The 12,892-nt window shown below is 44.8% G+C and overlaps 1 protein-coding gene across 5 annotated transcripts in view; it reads right to left on the reverse strand.

Annotated features, from left to right (window-relative positions):
* Positions 1–12,892, reverse strand: part of EPB41 (erythrocyte membrane protein band 4.1) — a 90,441-nt gene that overhangs the window by 3,761 nt on the left and 73,788 nt on the right. For 4 of the 5 annotated variants that reach the window (XM_050909919.1, XM_050909916.1, XM_050909920.1 and 1 more), the window contains one exon: positions 791–919. In XM_050909919.1, the coding sequence (XP_050765876.1) occupies positions 791–919 (129 nt within the window). Of the gene's footprint in view, positions 1–790; positions 920–2,112; positions 2,575–12,892 lie in introns of all 5 variants that reach the window. The other variant, XM_050909917.1, reaches the window with a different exon arrangement.

Consider the following 12,892-nt stretch of genomic DNA (forward strand, 5'->3'; position numbering starts at 1 on the left):
CCTGAAAGCCCCCTCTACTCCCACAATCGGGGAGGATGCTGAGCAGCCACGGGATTCCTTGGGAATCCCAAATTATACAAGTGTGGTCCATGGGCTACCCATACCCAAACCTACATCCCAGAGTCTCTGCACTCCAACAGCAGAGCATGGGCTGCTTCTAACAACCACAGTTATGACAAACCCAAAGCTAACAAAGGCTCCAAATTCTCAAATACAGAAATAAAACCTATTTTAGATGGAGGATTAATTTTAACCTCAGCAATGAAACCATACCTGCGTACGCTGGTATCGCTCCACTAACATTTCTAGTTTCTAATCACCAGATACCCACTCTGGTTGCATTTTATACAAAACTTTTGGTTTTCAACACCTGTTAAAGGGTTGAAACCTAAAGGACAATCAAACAATTTATAAACCAAGTTCTGAAGAGGCATACACAGCAAGGAGAGCTGGGGAAAACAAGACAAGGCATCTCTTGCAGAAAAAAGGCCAACTCAGGTTAACTCCGTACAGTCAAATCTACATCCCGAAGCCACCAGTGGCTGAAGATAAATTCTGTTCGCACACACATCTTGAAAAAGTAATTACTCTTCAGGGACAGTAAAAACACTGCTCCTCTAAAAATACCAGATGCACCTGGAAATAGTGTTCACAGCATCGCTTAACATCTGTACTGCGACTCAGATGCTTGGGAAAGGCAGGTGCTGCTGTCCCATCCGGAGGATTCGGAAACAAAATGCTTGCTTGAGTTTAATTAAGCCCCTGGAAAATTAATCAGAACACACCTTACCTGTGCAGCTTCATAAGTGATGGTCTTCGTCTCCGTGTGGACAATGGGGACTTCTTTTGTGGGAATTTCGCTTTTGACGGCGCTGGACACATCAGAGATGGTGACCGTCTGTGTCTTCACTAGCGGTGGCTATGAGACAGGGTTAAAAACATCTCCGTAAAGACCCAGTTAGCATTTCCACATCGTGACCGTGCTGCTGGCAAATGTTCTGACACTGATCTGATAAAAGCACTGTGGGAACCAAAGTCAGTCTGGAAATCTTTGGTTTTAGGCCTCTGGTACGTCACACTGCTCAGAGGGCAGAGATCACGTGTGACGATTAAACAGACAGAAAAATCCTCCAGACCTTCCCCAACACCGTGCCTCAGCCCAAGCGAGGCATTAAGGGTTTAACCGGTGTGTCACAATACCATGAAGAAACTGTCTCCACCGATATATTAACTTTCTAATTACTAGAAGCTCATTGCCAGCTGCCCTCATCTACTGATGACAATGTCAAGATTAACACAAACCCCAGGCAAATAAAGACTCGATCACAGCTGAGAAGCTTTATCCTGACTGCAAGTGAAACACTACATTATTAAAAATCCTCATCAGATCCTAGGTCTTTAACTTTTATTAAATCAATGTCAGACAAAACAGAAACACGACACCTCGCAAGAGAAACGGGGAGGGGGGAAGAGAAATCAGTTGCTCCACCACCTGATAGTTATCCGGAAGACGACAGAGTTAGTTCAGACCCACAGTGTTTTCCCAGAGGGCTTGATTTCTGCTCACCGTCCCCAAAGCTGGCAGATGCCACCGTGATTGTTAGCAGGGGAAGTGGACATCTCTTTGACTGTAAGCAATTAATATCAACACTGAAGCAGGCAACAATATCTCCCATGGTGGGGAGCAGAAAGGGGACATCAAAGCCCACGTTCGTGATGTGAAAGCACGTTTGACAGCGCTTCAAATTTGCTCTGCTGTGCTAAGGCTCAGCCTCTGGTACAGCAGGAGACGGCAAACACCTTAAGGAACTAAAATCACATGCCTTTAGAGCCTAAATATTTCCCTTTTGGGGGATGCAACAAGATGCTCTGCTCAAAGAAAGGCAAAGGGTGTTGCGCTGCAGCAACTGTATTTAAGGCAAAGATAAATCGAGAGGGGCTTGTGTGCACTGACTGCGGGAGATTAACCGGCTAATTAGCTCCAAGCACGAGTCCAAGCCAAGCAAACACAACTCCTCTCTGGGTCCGTGGCATCTGCTTGCTGCAGTGTTTGGGTTCCCACTCCAAAGCCAGCCGGGGGGGTGTGGGGGAGCAAGCGCTGGGGCTCACTACCTGGAAGCAGCGAATGACTGCCGGCAGCCCGTTATTAACATCTGAGTCGTGACACTCGCCATTTAGCTTTCTAAAGGCGAATCTGTCTTCGCCATCCTCTGCCACCTCCTCCTCTCCTCCCCAGGGCTGCCGGGGAGGTGCGGCAGGGCTGGCGGGGGGCTCCAGCTCAGAGAGCTCCGAGGCCTTCTCCGCATCCGCACAAACCCCCTTTCCACATCTCAGGTCCTCCTCGCTCGCGGGGAGGCTGGGAGCCGCCGCCGCCGCCGCCTCCTCCTCCTCCTCCTCGCTGCTTAGGGAGGAAGCACCAAAGTCACGGCTGGGAGAAGGCTCTGAGGCGGGTGGCACTGGGGTCTCACTACAAGCTACCGACTGCTTTGAGCCCTCCCATGCAAAGCCAGTGTTAACACTGCTCCTCTCTGGCACTGCAGCCACATCCTCTCTGGAGAGAAAGTCACTCATTTTCTAAAAAGAAACGAATACACAAAAAAGGCCAGAGAGAGAGAGAGAAAGAGAGCGTTAGGGAGAACAGGAGGTCATGAAGCATAAAGGCAAAACATCGGTTTCTTATAATATATCACATCTCCAGTAACGCATGCAACAGCAGTGGGTTTGGACACTTGAAAGCTTGAAAACCTTTGTGCTATGCGATGTATCCAGTGCATTTACTGACACGGCCTTCCTGGTACGTTAATAATCCACTCTCCTAAAGCTTAAGGAATTAATATTAGAACAACTCTCTGCACCTAAAGGAAGAGCCACCACTAAGCACTTTTTGCCCAGTTTGGAAACAGGAGTAATTTCAGTCTAGCAAGTGGGGACTTGTGCACATCCAAAATCCACACGTGCAACAAAACCCACCGACTACACCAAAACCATACCCCAATTCTGCTTTTAACTCCTTGAAATATTTTACGCTGTGTTTTAATTTGCACGTGGAGGTGAAGAGAATAAGCCCAGAATTAGTGTGCACGATAATCCGCAGAGCCTGTGCCTTGCTCTTTTCCTCGCCCCTGGGAATGCTCACACCTCCGAGCACCCTCTTTGCTGTTGCAGTCTCTGGGATAACTAACACAGACTTGTCACCATGGCATTGGTAAAATTATTGTAAGAATATCTAAAAGTTAGTATTGAAATCAACTGCTTCAGTTACCAAGAGGCTCCTGGGTTGGCGATGCAGTCTGGTCATCTGAAAGAATTTGCACTATTTCTTCGAGACAAATCGGTTCAATTAACTTAGCACAAAACTTTTCAGCTGAGGAATAAAGAAATGCGGCTTTAAGCTGGAAAGCCAGATGTTCACACTGATGTGTGCTGACCCCATCGCCACCAAGCATGAGGTTCAGCTGACTGCTCAACAAGCTGCATTTGACCATTTATTCGGGACTACCGAAATATTTGTAACATACTTTATCCCAAAAGCAGTTGGCGCACGGAAACCTTTGCAGTAGCTAAACCTCCTGAAGGTACAACATAATTGGCATTTGTGATGGTGCACGGGAGAGAAGACACGTAATGAAGCAACTCAGCCCTCTGAGAAGCAAGCAAGCATGTCTAGAGCACCTGAGATATTTGGGAAGAGCGTGTCAAGCCAGAGAGTTTAACTAAGGCTGGTGTATTCTGCTCTCCGTTCAGCTCGTTAGCAAGGTCTCAACTAGGTCTTCTCACATCTCTGGGAGCTCTCTAGCCAGGAGGGAAGCAACAATGACAGAAGAGAAGAGTTAAAACATGAACAAGACAGAAAGCTTTAGCAAAAATCAGCTGTTTGCCCAAACGCCTGCGTGACAAATATTTCATATGCACAGAGAAGCAACATTTCAGTCACCAGCGGTGAATGACGGCTACAGTCCTGCCCTGTGCTAGAAATTCTGTTTCTCTCGTTATTGACATGGAAAGTTGCCTTCAAGGAAGGGCAGAATAAGCAGTTACAGGCACCTACAGTTTTATGCATATCAAAGTTGTCACATCATCCAGCATCAGGGAACAAGGAGGGAAAAAACCCAGAGGGATGCTGCTTAATCAATGCCATTACTCTTTCTTCTCAATAATTAACCTCATGGTTGATTTCTGGTAACTTTGTATAAAAATAGCCACTTATCTGTTCATCCAAAAACAGCGATTAAATTTTCATAAAAGCACGGCAAGTCCATTTTGTCCACTGTTATTCTAATTTTGGTGGTGGTATTAAGATGAACAGAAACTGTTGCCTCACTTTCTATTAAGAAGATTCTCTGGGCAACCAAAAAACTGTAATTTGTGCTTAAAATGTGAGGTCTGAAGCCTGTGGGTTATCTGGTACAATGCGTTTTCTGTACACCAGAGGCTTTCACCCTGATTGACCTCATCTAATGGCACAGTTCAATAGTATGTTAAGAACAGGAGCTGCTTTATGTAGGAACAAATAGATGCTTATTTTAGTATCATTTCAAGAAATGACTCTTCCACCACTCCTCCCGGGTATTTTTCAGCTCCCTGCTTCTTTATGTTGCTGACAGAGTACCTGTAAGATTTCTATCCATTAGGATTTCCAGCCTCTTGGGCTTCTCTTAAGTTCTTGGGATATTGCTTAGGAAAATGTATGTAATAAGAGGGAAGGGACAGCGACCAGCACTGTGATGATCAGGTCAGACCGCACACAGAGGGAAGTGTTACTTGTGATCAAAAACCACTTCCATATGTGCTCCTCCAAAGCTATATCCAGCTCCCATCCTCATTTTGCCTAACGCAAGATATTATACTGCAATATTTCACAAAACAGAATAGAAATGGAGGTTATCAGCTTTGAACGCCCATGTCTTAATCTCGCTTTAAAACCTGAATTTATATACTGCCAATATACCGATCTTTCCTTAATTATATATGCTAAATCTTGTAAATTAATCATGGGATCTTGAAAAGACACAGTACATCTTCTGGGATTTAATGGAAAATGCCTTAGGAGCAAGATTTCCTTACACACCAGCTGGGGCACTGCTCTACCAAAAGGAAGAATCACAGATAAAGCAGATTAAGCAGTGACACAAATGCAGATCTATTTAAGAGACAAACATTTGTATCCAGTCAAAACAACTTCCCAGCTCCCTTTTGTATACAGAAAAAATAACTTGCATTTTGGAAGTATCTTGTATGGTAAAAGCATAAAGGAAGGGAAAAGCTTAAATGAAGCCTATGGCGTACATACATTGCTTGTCAGTAGAGCCAAGTGCAGCAATAAACATGCAAGCTATAAAGACAGAATGAAATCCTGATAAGATCAACCGATCAGAAGCACTTTTTTTTCTTGCCTTCCTATTCTACTGGTAAGAAGACAGACTAATTGAAAGGTATGTGTTTCTATATAAAATTATCTATTTACACACACTTTTTTTTAAAAATACAACTATGTTTGCTCCTATATTTAAAAACGCAGTTTGCACATAGGCTAGAAAACATTATCTTTTTATTAAAAAAAAAAACAAAAACCCCCTTGGAATTTGAACATCTGTTACAAATTCTGATCTTATCAAGATTTATTTTAATCTGCAAATGCAAAAGCATTCCTATTTTTAGGGCTCAGATTTGCAGAGGTCCAAGCTCTCCTTGAGACCTGTGAAACTCGGGAGTGCCTGGGCTGCAAACCACTCATTTCCAGAGACACAGAACCAAACCAGGGATGCCTAAATCAAACATGAAGCAGACTATTCGCACAAGCCATACGCAGTGTAAAGAAAATACAGGACAGGATGCAGTGCCCCAGAAGAAACAAATCGAACCAGCCATGAATGCGACTAAAACATTATCCTGCTAAATACAAATCTTTGTGCACCTGATGTTGACAAATACTGAGGATACAGCTTAATTTAAGCGTTACAGTGTAAAAAATGACACACAATAATTCAGACTGGGGATAAATTAATAACAGGCTTAATTGCATGGCTGATACCGGCAACCAAAAGGATTTATTTTTCTTAAAAAGTGTTTTTGTATAAATTTGTTTGCCTGTATTTTTTCAAGAACCTACTACTTTGGATCAGGATATATTCGTATGAACCAGCTGCCCTGCGCTGCCAGAGTGGATGCCCGTTTTCTGCAGCCCATGCTTTCTCTCCCCAGAAATATTCAATTATCCTCAGCCCAAACCAGACTCCTATCCTGCAGGAAACTTAAGGAGTGCTAAAATGATGTCAACCTGCCAGCTACCAAAGACGTGATAAAAATTGATAAAAACATGAAATTACAGTGCACGCTAACTCCCTACACAACCACTGTATGAAATGCAATAAATTCCAGCTAGTTAGTACTTCCCAGTCCCCTTCTTGTTCACTATGGCATTGCGGTCGTTAACGCTGGCGCGTGTTATTAGGTTATCCCCAAACAAGTATTCACATAAGCCAAGAGGCTCGGTGTGACCGTCTACAGACGCACAAGTAGATGATGTTGCTTTTGCAGCGAACCACACTCACCAGTGAGAACTCCCAGATCAAATGATGCTCATCTCACAGCTGTCAAAGCACTTGGGTAAAAAGTATTATAAAGCAGAAAACAAGAGATCCTTATTTTACAATACCTGCCATGCCTTATAGAACTGCTTTGCCTTAAAGATAGAAGTTAAAAAGTTTAGAAGCCGTTCAACAAACCCTGGCATTTGAAAATGATCATTACCTACTGATTTGCATTTTTGGATGGATTTTTTAATTGCCATTGATCTGATCACAACATCCTGACCAGCCTAGTCAGACGACAGAAGGATAAAAGAGAATTTGACCAAAGTTAAAAGTAAGGCTAGAAAATACACAGCATGCTACAAGCTTAAAAAGATTAAATTGCTGTCATGAACAAGAATCCCAGGATATTAGACGATACACAGCAGCCACCTCCAATCCACTGCATCAACTACTTCGCAACACGAAACAACCTCAAGATCAATACTTAAATTATTAAAATAAGGTTGCCGAGCAGTATGATTCCTCTCCCCATCCACCCTGATCCCCTTTCCCATCCCTTTTGTGGGGCAGGTACCCTTGGATGAGGGGCTTCTTATTCCAAATTCCCTCTGCAGAGAAAAAGCTGCTAGTGGCATTGCAAACACTGCCTCTACTTTAGGGTCGCAGCAGCAAGTGAAAAGACTGGGGATACCATCAGGGTTTATAACTGACATCAATTTTGTGCTGCTGCATTTCGCTTGCTTCATTTCATAAATAAAGTTACAGCTCTGCTCTGGTGCCAGGCTCATCCAGGAGAGCAGCAGCACAAGCCTCGTGCTGCTCCGTCGCAGCCAGATTTACTTTCCTGTGATCACTCGTGACTGCACAGAATGAGCCAAACAGTTTATCCAGAAGTAAATAATCTCACAGAAGAAAAGTTGGGAGTTAAAATTAAGACTGACTCTGGATACAGCCTCTAGATACAACCTCAGGCAGCTTCAACCAGCTCAAACCCAACCAGAGGCTTCCATTGTATTACCAAGCAGAAAGGCAGTGGTTCATTAGGAACATGGTTTCTTCGCTTACAAAAATAGAAAGGAGCATTTTTGTCCTCAAATTAATACCACGTGCGGGGCAGAGGCTCTTGCAGTTGCATTGCAGAGGACCTGCGACGCTTCTGCTCTTGGTACAAGTTTCTGCAAGCTGTTTTTCCTATCATTCAGCCTCAGCAGCAAAGAGGAAGAATGTGTTAGTGTTACATTAAGTATCTGGTAGAGGGCTGAACCTTTTGACCGCTCTGCAAACAAAGCCTTTCTTAAACCAAGCCAGATTTAATCCTCAATTGATTTATTCTGGCCAGTTTGAGAGCGTGCATTGCTTACAGCCGCAGCCTCGCGTGTCCCCTCTCCCCAGGAGCACAAAACCCACACCAGAGAGTGTCCAGCAGACCCAACACCCTGAGTGCAACCGGGAATGACCTGGGGTCTGATGGCTCCTGGTTTGAGAAAGCAATACTGAGGGTTAGTCCGAGGAAGTCGGTAACATGGGTCATATATACCTTTCTTGTTAATAAGCAGTGGAAAGAAGAATCTGATTTGCAATAACATTTATTAATGATAAATGTACATATTTACAAAGAAAAATCTGAGAAAAAATACAAAACCGAAAAAGTGTTCCAAAAGAGAGCATTTTAGGTAAAAAAGAAAGTGTTTTTAGTCCCCACAAACTGATCCAACACGACTGTGTACCACCGCTAGAAGATCCCAAAGTGGCACAAACCACGGCTAGTCCTTCCCTCCAGCTTCACAAACCAAGACAGATGCAAACAGGGACACAAGAGAAACCACCACTGTCGGGTTCTCCAATGTCACCCACTGGTAAGTACAGACCAAAGAGTTTCTAAATGAATCCACAACCCTTCTTTGGGCTAAATTTTTCTGGAAAGCATCCTACCTGAGTCTGTATGTCAGAACAGGCGCCATCAACTCATGACCAGGAAAAAAAAAAACGCAATAAACCAGTGGAAAAATTCTCGGAGTGACAAATTACTGACCCTTACGTGAAGTGAAAACCACTTTGCCCACAACCTTCCCGAGGAGCCCCGCGGTACAGACACAGCAAGGCCAGCCCAACCGCGTTCCTGCCAACACAAACTACTCCTTCCGTGCCGTGCCAGGGAAATCCACCTCTCCTCCTTATTTCAGGGTAGTACGCAAATACTGAATATCTACTTTTTAGGGTTATCACTAGTTACTGCACAAACTGCAAGGGAGGAGAGCTAGTCTTAGCTTAACTCCGTACCCTAACCTGACCTGCCCTTAGGGAGTCCTCAGTTCACCTTCTATTGACCCACAGGGCAAAGCAGCACACGGCAGGAGATGCAGACAATACCCTCATTTATCTGTTCACTTTTAATAATGGAAAAGAAAAAAGGGATTTCGTTTTACAGTAATGCAGACCTCGAATATCACCAACGAACATCGCATACAGAGCCCAATACCTAACGCAGCCTCAGACCTGAATCCGAGTTTCAAGCAATCGGCTCTGACATACTCGCTGCTTCAAAATGCTAATGCCCACCTTTTCCTAAAGCACGAAAGCACAAGATTCTGCGTTTTATCTGAAGTTCAGAAGAGCTGATATCAGGATAAGAAGATTCAGAAAGTGAGTTTCAGGATTTCTCATGCCAACCTGGATGAGGTTATGTGCTGTGGACATTTCCAGCTTCCCTCTGGAAGGGATAATTCAGCTCTCCATCACTCATAGACTGGCACTGCACCAGCCACGTACGAACAGGGTGCTTTAATCCCACCACCACTCGGGGTCAGTGACGGTGTCAGGGCAGGCGGCCGAGGGGGCTGCCGGTGCTTTGCAGCAAGTTTGTTCCTGAGGAAAAAAGGGAGCAAAGTACACGCGTTGGTTCCCTTATGAAAACCCTGAGACCTCTGCCTTTAAACAAAGCTAGAGCGAATCAACTCTCCCTGTGCACGGGTACGACAGCAGGCATCCCGAAATCCCTTCTCCAGTGCCGCGTCCTGTGCGGACATCAAGGGAAAAGGGTGAAACCAGGAATCAATCAGCACAGCACCGACGTGTACGAGATACGTAATGTGCAGGAACGGGATATATAATGTGCAGGAACGAGACCTTACACGGACTGCCACAGGGCACGTCTGTAACTCCTTTGCCTTGCAAGCAAATGGAAAAAAAGTGGAGGAGCGACCGGCAAAGGGGCTGGAGCACAGCAGGCACATCACTGCGGCGCTGAATGGATGAGGTTTCTGTTCCTGATAAGCTACAGCTTTCTCTGTCAGAAGAGATGATATCCACCCAGATGAATACAGATAACTGGCCTCTAAACTGCCATAGAAATATAAAGCATTTGTTCAGTTTCCTTATACTCTGCAGTGATAACTGTTATATAAATCCCAAAAATGTTCCTGAGCATTCTCAGAATGTAAAGTTTCAAAGTTTTTTTGCTGATGATAACCAGCCTAATCTCAAGATTAAAAAAAGAAAAAGTGAGAGAGAGACCACTTTAATTAAGAAGTTAAAGAATTGAGTTTAAGTGACAAACAGAGTGCATCTCTCATCACTCTGGGATAAGATACCCTGAGCACTTATGTTCAAACATCGCTCTGGGCAAAGATTTTTAGACTTCAGGTCCTTTGGAAATGGTAGATAGAGCTACAGAAACCATGGCTTTGCAAAAGCCACTGGTATGGCTTCAAAGTACTTGTCATCGGTTCAGAAAGACAGCAGGCAGTCACCTCAGTGCTCAAAGCAGCATCAGGGCAGCTAACCCGAGCAATGGCTTTTGAAAGGAAGCAGGTGTGTGTGTAAGCTGCTCTTCTCCAGGAAATATGGACGGAAAATGGACAGAGAGAGGTCCGAACAACTCCTGTCCCTTCCCTCTCCACACCAGGTTGGGGAGAACCAACAGTCCCCGTTTTTCATCATGTCTGTTCCAATTTTGGGAAGGAGATTCAGGCAGGGAATCCCAGCCAGAAGCATTCCCCAGGCTTCTTCCATCCTGCATCTTCTGCACAGCACGTGGCACCTCAGCATCCTTCCCCACCTCTCCCACCTCTCCTCTCCAGGGCGCACCTTCTCGAGACAGTCTTCCTAAACTTCACGCCGAGCTCGACGGAGTTCACGTGCATCCTAAGGCGTGCTCCTAGGATGCAGGCACGCAGCCCACCGAGCAGCACCGTCCATCAGCTGCCTGCGCCGAGCACGCAGGCAGCAGGCAGGCTGCGCTGCTGACAGCTCTCCTTCGCACCACGGTACGCCTGTACAACCACCCAGTGACTTCTACACTTCCAACCACTGAAAGAGGAAGACTGTGTATTAAAGGCAGTGTATTAAAAAGGGAAGAATACTTTCCAATGAAAAATCAGCATCTTCACAAAACAAAGTCCTAAAGGCACAAACCGGTGAACTAATCGGAGCAGGTTACACGAGTAATTGGAAGGATTCCTGCGAGATTAAAACGAAGGGTTTCACTAGCAACCTAAGTTTCTGAGACAGCATTTAGAGAGCCTCAACCTGTACACTGAGAGCAAGAGAGAGGCGGCTCAAGTGGTCCGTGATACACCACGGTCCTTCAGATCAGACAGCACAGGTCATATTTGCCTTATGTCTTTTTCCTGCAAGCTTATCTGCTAGCTTCCTAAATAACACTGTTCACACAGATACAGATCTATAAAGGGTTATAAATACATGTATTTATATATATTCACACATTTTAGTCCCTGTAATAAAGGTCTACTCCTTTCTCTCCTGGGCTGCTGGAGCAGCTGCCAACACTGATGGCACTGGTGGCTGTTCTCAGAAGTAATTGTGTCTACACCAATCCTCCAGAGAAAGCAACAGAAAGCAGATTACTACCGAAAGGAGAAGCGGTTGGCTCAGCTCAGTCCCATAATTACTATATACAGAAAAGAAACCCCTTAGGCACAAAGTCCCATCTTCCCTCCGGCTCGCAAACCAGTTCTGCTCAGCCCAGCTGGGCAACTCATCTTGGAGCCCACACAGCTCAACCAGGGTAACTCAGATAAACGTGAGCATCATCCAGACATTTACAATTGTAGGCAATAAACAACAAGCGGCATGCAACGGTTTTGTTAGAGAAGTCAAAACAATCGATGGCTTTAAACATTAGAAGTGTGTCCTGATGCGGTAAAGTCAACATGCTAACAGAGGAGACATACCTAACAGTAGGTTACTCCATTCCTGCGACATAAGCAAACATGCGTCAGTTAGTTCAACACAAATTAAATAAAACACATCTGAAGTGCACCAAGACCACCAGATTCAGAAAAATGATTAATCTATGTTTACAATAAATATTTCCTTGCAATGGGTTTTCTCCTATAACATGATCTATTTTCTTGGAAATGAGCATAGGGGTGCGAGAGGGAAGCTGCGATGCTTGGCAAAAGGCTTCTCCCACTGGGAAAATGAAAAGTTGCCTGTCCCTGTCTCTAAGCTAACACTAACAGCAGCATTGATAATCAACACTTTTTATTTAAATGCCAATCTTAGTTTCCTAGAAAAGGAGTGGTTATGGATTAGATTCAGCAGATTACTGTAAAGCCTCTTTTGGATCAGCATCAAATGTTCTTCAGCTTGTCAACAACTTACATTTAAAACAACAAGCTTAAAAGCAAGTCTTCAGCAATTCCTACGTGGCGTCTACAGGGGCTGAAGAAGGAAACGTCTCCTCCCACGTACTTACACTCCCCGTCTGCCCTCTTACAGCAGTCAGGAACACGGTTCAGAGAAGTTGCTTTTGCACATTAGGAAACTTCAAAATGGACCTGGCAATCCATGACCACTCCTGCCAGGCCCCGGATCACAGCTACACAATGACACACAGCGGGATTAACACGACGGTCGCAGGGTGTCCCTCCCCGGGACAGCGAACTACGGAGATCAAAGACCAGGACAAGGAGGATGCAGCAGAGGCTACGGCCAAGAAATTCAGGAGCTTTGGTCTTGAGGTTTCAACATGACCCTGTTGCCACTCAGAGAAAGAGCAGCCACCAAACAGTCAGTGCTACGACCAGGAGAAAGGACATCATAAAGGGAATACGTGGAGAAGGAAAAATGCTAGAGTACAGCTGACACTTTTTGAGTGATTTCTGCTCTTCAGGAATTGGAATAGAAACCTTTGGAAGAGTTTCTTCACTTGCTTGCTGGGGAAAGGCTGTCTCAGTAGGTATCTCCTGCTTTTTTAGTTTGTCTTCATCCTGTACTAACAGAGGACGTTCCTGTGTCTGCTTTCGTGGCAGAAGATCAAGAAAGACAGAGAGAGATGAACAAAAATGACAGATGGGAAGTGCCCAAAATGATACTTGGAGGTGTGCAAAGCATTA

The sequence above is a fragment of the Gymnogyps californianus genome, chromosome 22 (assembly GCF_018139145.2).
Source record: "Gymnogyps californianus isolate 813 chromosome 22, ASM1813914v2, whole genome shotgun sequence".
NCBI classification, from domain to species: domain Eukaryota; kingdom Metazoa; phylum Chordata; class Aves; order Accipitriformes; family Cathartidae; genus Gymnogyps; species Gymnogyps californianus.